We start from the raw sequence: 15,275 nt of genomic DNA on the forward strand, positions 1-15,275 counted from the left end.
GCGGCCCGGGGGGGGGAGGGAGCGGGAGGGGGGGGAAGGGGGGGGGGCGGCCGGCAGGGCGGGAGGGGGGGGGGAGGGGGAGCGAGGGAGGGTTTATCGACCGGGCGATTTTGGTTAAAATATTCAAAATGGCGGACGGAGGAGCAGCGAGTCAAGATGAGAGTTCAGCCGCGGCGGCAGCAGCAGCAGGTAATCATTACAGCGTTTTACATATTCATATTCATACTCAACCCCGGCTCCCGCGGCCCCCCCCCGCGACTTAGCATAATTTATTAGTACTCAGGATTATTATAATTAACGGCGAGGAGATGGGGGGCCGGGGAGCACAGCCCCCGCCGGGCGCCGAGCGGAGGGGGAAAGGAGCTCCGAGCGGCGGGGCGGAGGGGGAAGACCCGGGGCCAAGGGGGCTGCGGCCCTCGGCGCTGTTGCGGCCCCCGTACTGCCGCGTTTCGCGGCCCAACCCGCCGGCCCCGGCCCTCCTCCGCCCGCCACCGCCTCCTCGCACGCACTGAGCCCGAACCCAAGTGGGTCGGCGGCGGGCAGCGGGGCCGGGGCACCGGGAGAGGACAATAAAGACACTTTACATATTCATGCCGGCGGGGCGCGGCGGGAGACCGGGCCGGGTGGGGGGGCGTGGAGGGGCCGGAGGTGGCGGCGAGCACAATGCCGGGCGGGCTGCGGGGCCGGAGCGGACACGGGCGGCTGGTCCCCCGCGCGACGGTCCCGTGGGGTTGGGAGCGGGCCGGGGTCCGGCCCGGGGGGCGCTGCTGGCCGCGGGGCTCCGGGAGAGCGTCCTGCCCGCGGCCATGCGGGGGTCCGATCCCAGGGGTCACGGCTCGTGTCCCTCGGCCGCGCCCTGTTCGTGCCCCGGGCGGCGGCCAGACCCTAGCGAGGCCCGCCCTCAGGGTGGGCGCCGCGAGCCCGCTCTGGGGTCCGCTCTTGCCCCTGGGGGCCAGGCTGGTGGGAGGGGCCCTCGGGGAAAGTTCCCCTGCGTGGGGTTAGCCTCTGGCGCTCGTGTGTCCGGGTCCGGCTCTCGGCGGTTCCCGCGGGCCTGGGGAAGCCCCCGCGGCCGTGGGATCGCGGGACAGTTGGGTTGGAGGAGTCCGCGGAGTCTCGTCTCCCTACGCGCCCGCTTGCCACGCGCGGGTGGCCCCGGGGCTCCTCTCGCTCCGACACTCCGGAGCTCGTGTGAGGGTTGCCCTCCTGCCCCTAAGGACTGGCCTGACAAGTTGGCCCTTTTCTCGGTTTCCCCTCTCCTGGTGGGGGGTGGGTGGCGGGCGCCGGAGATCCCCTCCTAGGCGCTGTGCGGTGGTGCTTTCTCCGCTGGGTCCTCTACTCGGTTAGTGGAGCCTCTTCTCATTTGAATAATGTCTAATTCGGGGAGGTTTATATTATTGAAATGGCCGCCTGGCTTTCCCCGCCTCTCATGTTTAGTAATTCAGACCTTTAATAACAGCCACTCACAGCCCAACGTCGTGTTTATATTTTACATTCGCCCCATGTGCTTTTGTGGTTCGATATGATTCTTCTTTTTTTTTTTCTTCTTGGCAATCCACAGGGCTCTGAGATCAAACCCAGGCTTGCCTGGGAAGAGGAGGAGGGAGCTAGGCCTGGGCTGCTCTTGTAGTTGCCTAGGCCTCATGTTCTCTGCTGCTGCTTGATTTATTTACTAATAACCAAAATGACTCCCCACCAACTGCCGCTTGAGTCCCCTCCTCCGCAGGCAAAACACATCCTCTTGGGGCCAGCGTTAAAATACCTCATAGCCAGGCATCAGCTCCGTGATGACTTATTTTCTTCTAAAAACTTTGTCTTACCGTTTGCCGTAATGTGGACCTTATTTCCCATTTTCAGAGGCTATGAGGTCTGTTTTGGCTGAATAGGAATAGAGGACTTTGTTGTGGGGAATAGTCCTTCTTCTTCCCAGGTTAAACACATTCAGGCTTTGTTAGGATTTGTAGTAATTGTAAAACCAATAGTTTTTGTCTTTTCCAGGAGTTGTGGAGTAGCTAAGTATTTCAGCAATTCCAGTTGGAGAGCACTTCCATAATTTCTCAGCAATGCCCCCTTTGCAATGTCGGTATTCTAACTGTAAGCAAGGCTGACGTTAATTTGTGCTCGCCCTTAGTGGGGTTGCTTATTTTAATTGTAACACTACTGAAAACAAATGGAGTTATGTTTTCTTAGAGTGTTTGTGTCATGGTTAAATGAATGAAAATAGAAGAATAGACACAGGCATTGTATCTACCCTGCTCTTGGAACTTACTCTCAGCTGCCCACCCCTTGCTTTAAGTTGTCAGAATTGATTGTATGTTTTATCTAGACTTAGGACAGTTGGCCGGTGAAAAGCAGATTAACGTTTACTGTTTAGAGGAAACAATAATTTGATTTTTGATCTTTACTGTAGGAACGTTTTCTTTAACATTTTTATTTTGTGTAGTTGGAATGTGTTTAAAATAGTGTTGCTTTCTAAGGGTAGTATATGAGGAGTCATAGTTACTGTAGTAAACCTTTGAGATCACACTAAGCCACTATGGTGAATGGCTAGCTACATATTTTGTGGCTCACCATATACGAAGATATGTTAGCGCTACTGTTTAATTTGTAATGGAATTCCAGATTTAGCAAACTCATTTTAAAAAACTAGCTCTCACCATTTTCCTTCCTCTTTCACATATAGTAGGTAGGTCTTGAATGCAGTAGAAAAAAAATAGCTTTCATCAGAGTGGTCAGGTGAATAACTGCTTCAGAGAGCTGAAGCATGAGGTTGGATGGACAAAAAGCAGTAATATGATTTCATGCCTTAATAGCATATGTTTTTGTACCTGATTCCCAAGATGTGGTCAAACTGATGATGTCATTGGACAGAGGACAAGGTGCAGTTAATGTGATTTATTGTCCTGAGGTGAAGTGTAGCAGTGGAGCCTTCTCATAGGGAAACCATTTATCTCCGGACAATTTCCTTTACAGCTGCAATTTAACCACCACTAGGGCTGTAGATATTTTATCCAAGATGATAAAATGTACATTGCATTTTACAAACCAAATTTCACCCGTAAAGTTTTTGTCATATAGAAAAAGGGTAGGTATTGTGAAGTGGCCTTATATTTTAGTTGACTGTCCTTGCTATAGTAAAAATTCATTACCTCAAAATTTTAATTGGAGACTATGGACTTTAAATAAGTATAGAAGTAGTCCATATACCAGCTTATTTTATGCTGTTATTAGTTTGTAATCTCTGGAACACTTTTGAGAAGCTATTTCTATTATTATTAGTTTGTAATCTATGAAGCACTTTTAAGAAGCTATTTCTATTATTATTTGTAACCTCTGAAACACTTCTAAGAAACTATTCTATTATTACTATTATTGTTATTATTAGTTTCTAATCTCTGAAACACTTCTAAGAAGCTATTTCTTAATCAGGATATGGCCCAAGCCTATGGGGAGACCATTTGCCTTAGAGCCTTTAATGACTAAAGCTGAGTTGGAAGAAAATGAGGGCAATATTTTTTATATTCAAATTATCATATTTAAAATTAGGTAAAAGCTTTGAAATAGCTTTTAAAAAGAATTCAGATTTTTTTTTTTTTGGATTTGCTTATATAAGTGCATTTTGTTTTGATTGGTAGTTTAAAAATCTTGCTGTTGCATGTTACAAAGTGGTGATGTCCAAGTATGATTTTTGATTAGTTAATTTTCTTCTTAGGCATTTCTTATATTTTTGTTGGCCATCTGAAGGTGATGACTAAATTATTTTGGGAGTGTGGTAAAGTGACTGTTTCATTCCTGACCCTGTTACTTTGGAGTCCTTATAAGCTCACAACATCTGTCTCCTTTTGCATCTGTCCAGCAGGTTCCTGTATGGGTTTCTAGAAAACCTGTTGTCACTTCTTTTTTAACTTGCCCCACCTATTAATTATTATGGAGCTTTTGAATTAAGGTCTTCAATGCTCATGACAACTGACCAAATGTTTTTAATTTCTAAAAGACTGTTCTTCCAAGTCTTTACTGTAAAAGTAATTGTTAACCTCTTCCCTTAAATTAACTTTTGATTCTTTTCATTTTTTCATGGTCAAAAAATGCCTGTAGTCAAGGAAAAACAAACAGTGGCTATTATTCTGTTTTAAATGGTGTAGTGTTCTTACATATTTAAATTTATTATTCTCTGCATCAGTAGGCACTTTACAGCCAAAGAAACAAAATGCTTCATTGCAGCCTAGGCTGAAGTAATTGTTAATCTGTAATTTACCTGGTCAGTAGATTTGTGAATAAGTTTAGGATGCAAATTGTCAAACTGCCTTTGATCAGGTCACCAAAGATGTTTTATAGAGCCTTTATTATCATAGGCAGGTGGCTTTAAAATGACAGAACTAGAAATACTTTCATAAGTGTTTTTCATTTAAAAATGAAATATTTGAGTTGTTTCTTGAATCTGTATTGCTTGATCTTGAAGAGGGGTGTGTGTGTGTGTGTGTGTGTGTGTGTGTGTGTGTGTGCTGGCTACTCTTAGACTATTTCCTTTGTACTGAGAAGACTGTAATAAGTAGTGGTAATTGCCTTAGTCCTTTTTTTTTTTTTTAAATGCTGGAAAACCATAGCCTAATCTTTGCATTTTAGTCATTAACAGTGCTATTAAAAATACTGACACACTGGCCGGGCATGGTAGCTCACGCCTGTAGTCCCAGCACTTGGGAAGCAGAGGCAGGCGGATCTCTGTGAGTTCAAGGCCAGCCTGGGCCACATAGTGAGTTCCAGGACAGCTGGGCTATAGGGAGACCCTGTCTAAAAAAAAAAAAAAAAAAAAAAAAAAAAAAAAAACCCAAAATACTGACACAGGACTGCCATCAGTTTGCTTTTTACATTAGTATTGATTCAGTAACACAGTTCGGGAGATTAGTAATGATGTGTTTTTCCTAATGGAAGTTATTTCAGTTAGACTCATTCAGATAATTATTGTTAAAGGACAGAACAAATCACAGATAAAACGTGTCCCTTTTTGGTCTCCACTTATTTGTTTCATCATAGAAATCTAATATTGCATTTGAGGTGAAAGTTGTGGCTTTGGTTCAGTGACACATCTACCTTATTTGAATTTCTATACTCTCCCTGAATTAATCCCTTGGTGGGTGGTTTGTTTGTTTTTTGAGACTAGGACTTGTTAGGTAGTCTGTATGGCCTTGAATTCCTCATTTTCTTGTGTTGTGTCCTGTGTGCTGCACTTCACCTCCCTTTTGTTTTTTTTTAATTCTTTTGAAAAATATTTTATTATTTTTAAGTCTGTGCGTGTATTGCCTGCATGTATGTAAGTGCACCCGTGTTGTGCAGTGCCCACGGAGGACAGAAAGGCATTGGATCCCCTGGAACTGGAGTTACAGACAGCTGCCATGTTGGTGCTGGGATTTGAACCCTGGTCTTCTGTAAGGACAACCAGTATTCTTAATCACTGACCCATCTCTCCAGCCCCCTTCACCTCCCTTTTGTAAGGAAAGTCTTTGGGCCAGAATCTTAAATAATTTTTGTCATGTTACGTAAACAATGCATGTGGTTATGAGTGGTTAAAAGGTAATAGTTAAGATTCATAGGGGGCTGGAGAGGTGGGTCAGCAGTTAAGAACACTGGCTGTTCTTGCAAAGGAGCCAGGTTCGAATCCCAGCACCCACATGGAGCTAACAACTGCCCATAACTCCAGTTTCAGGGGATCTGACAGCCTCTTCTGTCTTCTGTGGGCATTGCACGACACAGGTGCAGTTTCCTTACACTCAGGCAATACACACATACACATAAAATAAAAATAATAAATAAAAATTTAAAAAAAGATTCATAGAAAATATCAATGCAATGAATGCAATTTTCCTTTATACTTTCCTATTTCTGACTGTTATACACTATTACCTGTTACACTCATTCTAAATGTTTGCAGTAGTACATGGCAGCAACAATGAAAGCAGCATGAGTGGGGCTAACTTACAGTGTGAGAATGCTTTGACTTGAAGAAATGCTATGTGCAAAGCTTTGTGTGTTTTTACTATTGGATGTTAATTTATTGAGCAGTGATAGGATATCTACTTTATATACTGAGTAGATACGGCTCATTTCTTTTTAAAATTTTATCCCCTTGGGGTTGGAGAGACGGCTCAGCTGTTAGGAGTGTATGCTGCTCTTGCTGAGATGGGAGTTAAGTTCCCAGCACCCATGTTGGGCAGCTCCAGGGGATCTGATGCCCTCTTCTGGCCTCCATGGGTACCTTGCATGTTTGAATATGCACATGGAGATACACAAACACACATAAATTACAAAAAAAAAGTCTTTAAAAATGTTCTCTCTATTCAAGCATTCATTATTGAATAAATTTCACTGACAAAACTAATAATTGAACAAAGGAAGAGTCAGAAATTATCTTTCTTTAAGAACCTTTGAAATACTGTTTAGGAAACAATATTTATTTATTTAGAGAGGATATCTTATATTAATTAAAAGAAAAAAAAAAAGACAATGTGAAAAGCCCCAAACTGAGCTGAATCTGAGTACTTGTAGTAGTAGTTTTACTTAGCTGACAATATTGAAAGTTACGGTAAATACAATTTAATTTGCCATATGATTTATTCAATAATTCTCTGTAACTCTATTGATTTTTATTTTGGAATCATTTAAGTAGTAGATGAAATGAAATAAAAAAAATTATACTAACCTTTTCTTCCCCTCTTAGGGAACTTTCTCTTTGCATTAGGAAGTATGACCAGAATGGCTGGGAAATAAACATTAGTTTGTGCTTGTTATGACTCATTTGTGTTTCAGCATGTGGTTACCTTAATTAAGCAATGGAGTTTACTAATGGATTTTTTTTTTTTTAATATTTATGTGTATGTGCATATTGCCTGCATGTAGGTAAGAGCACTCATGTCATACAATGCCTGCGGAGGATAGAAGAGGCTGTTGGATCCCGTGGACCTGGAGTTATGGACAGTTAGCTGCCATGTGGGTGCTGGGATTCAAACCCAGGTCTTGTGCAAGAACAGCCAGTGTTCTTAACCGCTGAGCCATCTCTCCAGCCCCTACTGATGATGGTTTTACAAGAACATACTTTTGTTTATTTTTAAAAGAGAATATACTTTTAAGGAGAATAATTAGGTATTTTCTTATTTTTGTACATTTTAATGGTTAGTGAAAAGCTTTTTTGCTGATTCATAATGAGTCTTTTAAAATAGTTATCTTTAACATTTCTTAGCTTATAAAGCATATCTGCTGTGTACCTAGTGTTATGCCCGTCTTCCTTGGGGACATCAAGGAAATTTTAAAATGTTATAGCAGGGCTGGTCTGTTTTCTTAAGCAGGAAGAATTTAAAGTAATGTATATAGTTACATATTAAAATATGTAACATAATGAAGATCAGGGAAGAGATCAGGGTGTGTTCAAGTTTGAATTAATCAAAACATCCTAGAATGTTATAGCTGGAAGGTAATTTAGATGTAATCTATCCCAAAGCTTTGCTTCACTATGAGAAAATAATCTTAGTGTTTACTGACTTGCCTACAGTCTTGTTGAGTAACTTATAAGCATCCTGAGCTGGGGAAATGGCTTAGTTGGTAAAGTACTTGAGCCTTAGTACTGGCATTGGTGGGGACAGGGACAGGGATGGGACAGAAGGGTTCCTGGAACTTGCTGTGCAGCCAGTGGGTAAACTCCAGACCAGTGAGAAACTTTGTCTCAAAAAGCAAGGTGGAGAGCCACTGGAAAAGGCATCCACACCTCTGGCGCACACACACACACACCCCTACACACCTACACCTACAACCCTCCGTATGTACTCCACATGAACATGCACATATATGAAGTGTATAAACATAAGAACATAGATTTCTGACTTTTTGTGATGTTCGAGTTGTTACTAGGGCCTACTGCATGCTAACTTTGTTCTGCCACTCAGCTGTGCCTTCCTACCTAGACTGTGGACATTCTAGCCTCTTCCTCCCACCCTCTGATCTCTTTGCTGCCAGTCTGAAAAGGCTTCATATAGACAAGACTTCTTTTCCTTTTTTCTGAAGACAAGATCTCACTATGTAACTTCAGACTGGGCTGAACTCACTGTATATCCCAGGCTGGTTTTGGACTCTGGATCCTCCTGTCATATTCCTGAGTATGGATCCTGCAAAAGAATTTAGAGGAATGGAAAGACAGGGAAGGCCACTGCAGAGAGGTTGTTTTCAGTGTTGTGCCAGTTTAGATGAGGATAAAGAGGCATTTGTTCTCTGCAAAGTAGCTGCGGAGAGTATTTTGAACTAAGGACCAACTGATTAACATGGTGGTATGCAGGATGGTTTGATATAGAAGATTGGATCCATAGAAATAAGTGCACAGAAATTGAGGTGTTCTGTTTATTGACTAATTGCTATAAATGTAGTCAGAGATATAAACATAATAAAACAATTACCTGACCTCAAGAGGCTTTCAGTCTAGTAATGATGTAATGACACAGAACATGATAAAGATGTTGTTCAATTGTATGACAAAAGAAGATAGACCTTTAGAAAAGATTCTTGCCTTATTTGTTTAAAAAAAATATTTTAAGCAGGATCCTGATGGTGGTGCAAGCCTTTAATCTCAGCTTTAATCTCAACACATGAGAGGCAGAGGCATATGCATCTCCGAGATCGAGGACAGCCTGATCTACATTATTGAGTATGCGTCTACAGGGAGACCCTGTCACCCCAAAATTTTTTTTTGAAGATTTTATTTTTATCTTATGTGTATGTTTTACCTGCATATATGTTAAGTGTACCACGTGTGCAATGCCTATGGAGGCCAGAAGAGGGCATTGAACTATCTGGAATTGGACTTAAGGACTGGTGTTAGCTACCATGTGAGTGCTGGGAACTGAACCTGGGTTGTTTGGAAGAGCAGTAAGTGCTCTTAACTGCTGAGCCACCTCTCCAGCCTCTCTTGCTTTATCTTTAAGGTGGGATCTTTTACTTCTGACCAGTGGGATTACTTTAGTCTTGTAGATAGAGTTTGGCTAGTTTCTTTTCCAAATACAGTGTTTATATCAAATTAGTAGCCTGAAAGTAAATGTATAGGTAGTTATGGAGTGCATTTTTCATTTTATGTCCTTATATTTGTTCATATTTCTTTTATTCCATCTTTAAAGTCTTGTGTTTTATGTTGGCTGCTACTTTTCTGAGGAAAGCAGGTATAAATAAAATTACCATAATCATGGGATAATGATATTTTTATAATGTATTTTTATAGTGCCTTAAAATTTATATAGCAGCATCATCATTTTCAGGCCTACCTCAACTAGACCTTATTGGCAAGTGTTATTACACCGATTTTATAGTTAAGTAAAATAAAGGTCAGATTAAGTGACTCCTAAGGTCCACACACTTTAATAAGCACTAAGTGTGTTGGGGACTAGAAAGGCTTTCAGGTTAGCTATTACTCGGGCTTTCTGTTGGGCAGTAGAGTAAACCAGAGTTGGGGTTTTTATCATGGAGAGCTCTGAATGGATATGAATACTTTGGTTTAAGATTTGTATTTATTTTTTGCGAGGCAGCAAAGAGTCAGTTTTTATTTGTTCTGGATAGTGCTGTTATTGTTATAATGTGTTTAGCAGCCAGAGTCAAAGGGAGTATCATGGTTTTGAATTTGTATTATCCAGAGAGTAGTACCATAAACAGATAGATGTAAGGAAGTTGGGAGAGGGAGCAATTTGGAAAATAAGGCAAGAATTTGAGGTTTTTAAAAAAAGATTTATTACTTTATTTGGTCTTTTTGACACAAGGTCTCTCTGTAGCCCCAGCTGGCCTGGAACTTACTAGGTAGACCAGGCTGGTCTGAGATCCACCTGTCTCTGCCTCCTGAGTGCTGGGAATAAAGGTGTGCACCACCACACCTGGCCTATTTATTTTTTATTTATGTGTATGTGTATGAGCTTGAGTGTATGTGCCACATGTGAGCCAGGCCTGCAGAAGCCAGAAGAGAGCATTAGATCCCTGGGAACTGGAGGTACAGGCAGTTGAGAGCTGCCATTTTGGTGTTGGGAGCTGAACCCAGGTCCTCTGTAAAGAGCAGCATGCATTCTTAAATTGCTGAGCCATCTCTCCAACTCCCCAATTTAATTTTAAATATACTTAAGACATGTTTGGGAAGATCTTACTAGTTTAAGTTCCTTGTGAAAATTTTTTTAAATATGTGAATTAAATGGATGATGAACATGAATACAAGGGTTGATGTATGTTTATGCAGATTGAGCCAGGTGGTATATATGTGGATTGAACATTGAATGTGAATATTTCAAATTCTAGACATCTCATTTTGGCTTTGCTACTGACATCTGTGTGTATTTCGGTAAACAGTATGATAGTGATAATGCCAGTGTTAGAGGTATTCTGTGGGGAGGAACAAATTGATAGCAGAAGCATCTTTAAAGTACTGTAATGGTTTTTCTTATAGGTGCACAAGAGAAAAATCAGCAGTTTTATTTCTTGTGCTGTTGTAGAGAAGGAGCAGCATTAGCAGCTGATGGATTCTGTAGGATCCCTTCTTGAAGATTGTGTGGTTTTGTGTGCCCTTTTGGAAAACTGTGCAGTGGAAGTGTTGCATTCTGTTATCTAGCTCTTACCCCACCCCCACACTCTTTACCTTCTACTACTCCCTTATCAAGCTCCCAACAAGGGAGCCCATGGTGATCCACTGCAAATAGAGTATTTCTTTTTTGAGGTTTTCATTTTTAGGAAAGTCACCCCAAAAGACCTGCTTTGGGAGGATGGGTATATTTTATCTTGGGTCCTGCCTGATTCCTTCTCCTAGTGTCCAACCCCAGTTTGAGAAATGACTTGAAAGTCAACATTCTATTTTGTTCGGGCAGGTCAAAGTGGACTGTTCTGAGAACTTGCGGAATACTATCCATGTGTAGGAATGCTGTGATGTGTGCATAGAGGAAAGAAGCTCTGCAATTGAGACACCTACATTTTGTATAAATGTATATAAATTCACATCTTAGCTGTGAATTTACAAAATTTTTGCACTTTTTAAATTAAAAGGAGCTTCATATTTTTTTGTGATGCTGGGATCTGCCACTGAGCTACATCCTAGCCCAAGTATCACACCTTTAAAAGCCTTTGATGTTTATATTTAAAGGTAAAAGTGGAGCCAGGTGTGATGGTACACGCCTCTAATCTTGGCACTTGCAAGGCAGAGACAGTTGGATCTCTATGAGATGGAGGCCAACCTGGTCTACATAGCAAGTTCCAGGCCACTTGGGGCTACAGGGAGACCCTGTCTCAAAACTAACTAAATTCAAAATCAACACCCCTCGCCCCTTTCCCAAAGGAGTAGTTCTGTTCTTTCTGACACCCATGTAGGAGCAGGGAAAGAAAGCATTCTATTCTCCCTTGACTTTCCATCATGGCCAGTGCCCTGAGATCCTAGACAGAATTTTTAGGATTCCTTAGGGGCAGGGTCTAAAAACTTTCCTTTGTATTGAAGAATCTATCTCATTGCTAGTCTTAAGGAATCTATCATATTTTGTCTCCATAAATAGCTGCTCAGTTTTCAGCCTCAGTTCTTGTCCTACTTTTTCTGAATTTAGTACTTAATTTGTGTTCATTTATCTAATTCAACCCTTCAGTATAGACACTCTCTTGTCCTAATTGACTATGTAAGTAAATCTTAAGAGCTTTGCGAACAGGAACATACTACTAAGGACAAAGTAGGCATTTAGCAAATAATGCTTGATTGATTAAATTAGTGGTTCTCATTCTTTGTGGGGCTAAAAATCACCCAGGTCTGAGAAGGCCTTGCACCTGAGTTAATAGTATAGTAGAAATTTGAAAATCTGTTTATAAAAATCTAAGGTGATTTGGTAGCATTAAGTAATTACTTGTTACACTTGAAGATATTGCTTATTGCTTAGAGTGTCCAAAACAATGGGTCTAGGTGATAGAGCACTTATCTCAAATGCTTAAGATCCTAGCCCTCCCCAAGGACTACATAATGGAAAACAGACTGATTAGGTTCTCTCTAATTAGAGAACCTAGTTTGCCACTTTCGTTTCAAGCACTGTTTTAGCTTTTAGATCCTGGACAAATCACCCAGTTTTCCTGACCCATAGAGAATTATGGATTGGACTAAATAGTTTTCATACTTTCTCCAAAATTTTTCTCTCACTTACTTGCTCACTATAGAATTACAAAACATCTTGTGGATGAAGATCAGCAAGAACAGCAGTTACTTTTCAGTTCTCATGTGAATATTGTTTTGATATAGAACATTGTAAGCTTGATGCTGTTTTAGCAACAGAGCTAGTAGTACTGAAAGATGGAGTTTAGATTTTAAACTTGAACTATCCTACTAGAATGTGAATGAACGAGGGCATGGGCTTACCATGGATTGTAATACTCAGTATGAATATGAACAAGGTTATTATTAACAAATCTGACGGGCTCCTCTGCTGTCATTTAATTCAACAAATATTTATAGAACTCCTTTCACTCTTTGCCATGACCTAGAGATAGATTTATGCTAGTATAGATACCATCTCAACCATCAAATCTTAGTCTGTTGGAGAAATCATATATTAACACTGTTTATAGTTCTTAAAGTGTGGGAGACTCATAGTAGTCTGGAAACATTCTGGATAGAGGCCCTAATCTGGTCAGAGGATTTGGGAAGAGCTTTCTAAGAAAGCAGACTAAAAATTTACTCAGTCATCCTGCATTACTCTCCATCTAATTTCTATTAATAAATTTTTGGGATTGTGGTGCTGGCGAGATGGCTCAGTGGTTAAGAACATAGACTGCTCTTGCAGAGGACCCAGGTTCAGTTCCTAGTACCCACATGGTGGCTAACAACTGTCTTTAACTCCAGTTCTAGGGGATCCAACTCCCTCTTCTGACCATGGGCATTGCATGACATAGGTGCACTTACATACATGCAGGCATTACACTCACATACATAAATAAAAATAATAAATATTTAAAATTTTTGTTTGGATTGTTCTCTGATCTTTCCTTTTTTGATTTCCTCAGCTGTTCTTTTCCTGATTTCATAATTAGGTAATTCTTGATCTTTATATCTAGATGCTGTATTCTGAAGTACTCTGTGCTGACTTCTCACATGACTTTTTTTTTCCTGATCCCTTAAATTAAAATAAATTTTTTTCCTTGAGGTGCAATGATGTAAACATTATTTGTTCATTTATTTATTTATTTTGTCTTCCTCCTACAAAGTTATTTATAGAAATTCATAAGCTTTGTAACAAGAAATGCAAAATAAAATATAAAGTAGGATACCTGATATCAAACATATTTGCTCCCAATGGGGCAGAGAGATACTTCTCTAAAGTTCATAGTAGATGATACAAAAGTGAAAAGTCAGTTTATGTTAATAAAACTTGAAAGCAAAGTTATGATTTTACAGAAAGCACAATTTGTATGCAAAATAAAATACAAAGTAGGATACCTGATATCAAACTTAATATTTGCTCCCAATGGGGCAGAGATACTTCTCTAAAGTTTATAGTAGTTGGTACAGAAGTGAAAAGACTTTATGTTCATAAAACTTGAAAGCAAACAAAGTTACGGTTTTACAGAAAGCACAGTTACAAGCAAGACCCCATATAATGTCGTAAACAGTAGTATTACAGTGGATGCGGTAACAAATTTGCTATTTCTCCTCTATAGGCCAAATGCATCATACCAGAGCACCTTTGGTAAAGACAGTTCTGTGAGGGGGATGTTGGGTAGAACTGTTTGAAATGGTCTGCCTTAAAATAAGATTTTTCAGTAATGCAGATGGAGAGACTGCACATCTTTTAGACATCTTCCATAAATATTTGTTTTGTTCACAGGAAGTACAGGGCTGCTGGCTTAGTATAGACTGTGAAGAAGTGTTACTGGAGTAAATACTGAGTTGCACTGGGTTTGAAATTATGTTTGTTGGTGTTTGTCATTGAAGGCAGAAAGATGATTACATTGGCAGTTGAGATGGCATACCAAGGGTGATACTGCATTGGCAGTTTCATTGGCTGGTCTAGTTCTCAGAAACTCAGTGTCATCAGCATAGCTGTAGGTAATTTGATGCTTGCTACTGTTATATCTGATAAGATAGAAACAATGCCAGTTTGTTAAACTATTAACCAATTATAAGAAATACAGTTGTGAAGCACACTAGAATTCTAAGCCATTTAGTAGTACATTGCTTTAGAAGATTACTTTAGAAAAAGCTAAATTATAATCAAAAGAGTTGCTTAGTGACTCTTTTGGTCAAGGTCAAGGAAAATTATCCTGATGGATATGCTTCTCAGAGCTGGCTGGAGTGTGCTCTGTCTCAGTCAGTGCTAAGTGCGTCCTGAAAATTGTTTTCCAGGCTTTTCTGTCTTGTTCTTAATCAAATCAAATTCTCCTCTGAAAACATTGTATTTGTCATGGACAGAAAAAGCTGTAGGTTAAAAAGTGTGTTTAAAATCTTTTAAGTTAAGAATAAAGATATTAGATGTTTTTGTTATTTGTAAATCTCCACTTACATGTTCCTGTTTGCCATGCTGTTAAAATGCAGTTAACTTCCAGTTATAATAAATATGAAGCTTATCTTGCATAGTTTTTGCTGCCTTACTAGAAAGAGTAAAATAACGTAATTAAAAGCACTATCCACAGGCAACAGTTCAAGTGTAATTTTAGTTCACACTACAATGTACAGGGACATAGTAAACTGCTCTGGTGGCTTAATGGTTAGATTTTGGCATTGTCAAATTTGATATTCTTACTCCCACCTTCTCTTTTATTTTCATTCTAGCAGGTCCTGGGAATGTTAGAAGCAAAACACATAGATAGCCCCTTGAACAACAGTATACTTTGAAAAGTGATCACTTTAATTCAGCTGTGAAAATTTCTTGTCAGCATTAACTAAAATTTTAGGAGCCTGGAATAACTGAAATTACCATTAGGTAGAAGGACCAGTTTGGTGTTGGGTGTTTCCCTCTAATTTAGGGGGAAAAAAACCTGTATGTCACTGTTGTACACCCACACAAAAATTAATTGTGGAAGGATTGTAATTTGATGTTCAAGGAATAATTCAGAAAGAACCAGAATAAGAGCAGGAGTAAGTTCTTACTTAGTTTTAGGGATCAAAAGCCTTTCTGGCAAAACAGCAACCCAGATGCTATAAAAGGAAAAGATTTAACTGTGTACAGTATTTAGGTTCAACCAGCTGAAAGACTCTTACAGATAAAATGAACATAATAGATGGCAGAAAACTACTAACCTGTATGAAAGATAGT

The 15,275-nt window shown here is 40.2% G+C and overlaps 1 protein-coding gene across 3 annotated transcripts in view; it reads left to right on the forward strand.

Annotated features, from left to right (window-relative positions):
* Positions 1–96: 96 nt before the first annotated feature.
* Pou2f1 (POU class 2 homeobox 1) overlaps positions 97–15,275 on the forward strand; it is a 183,957-nt gene continuing 168,778 nt past the window's right edge. For 2 of the 3 annotated variants that reach the window (XM_029567149.1, XM_029567152.1), the window contains exon 1: positions 97–189. In XM_029567149.1, the coding sequence (XP_029423009.1) occupies positions 129–189 (61 nt within the window). In that variant the 5' untranslated portion in view covers positions 97–128. The remainder of the gene's footprint in view (positions 190–15,275) is intronic. The other variant, XM_029567154.1, reaches the window with a different exon arrangement.

Source organism: Nannospalax galili, unplaced genomic scaffold (assembly GCF_000622305.1).
Source record: "Nannospalax galili isolate Female #2095 unplaced genomic scaffold, S.galili_v1.0 scaffold1811, whole genome shotgun sequence".
NCBI lineage: Eukaryota > Metazoa > Chordata > Mammalia > Rodentia > Spalacidae > Nannospalax > Nannospalax galili.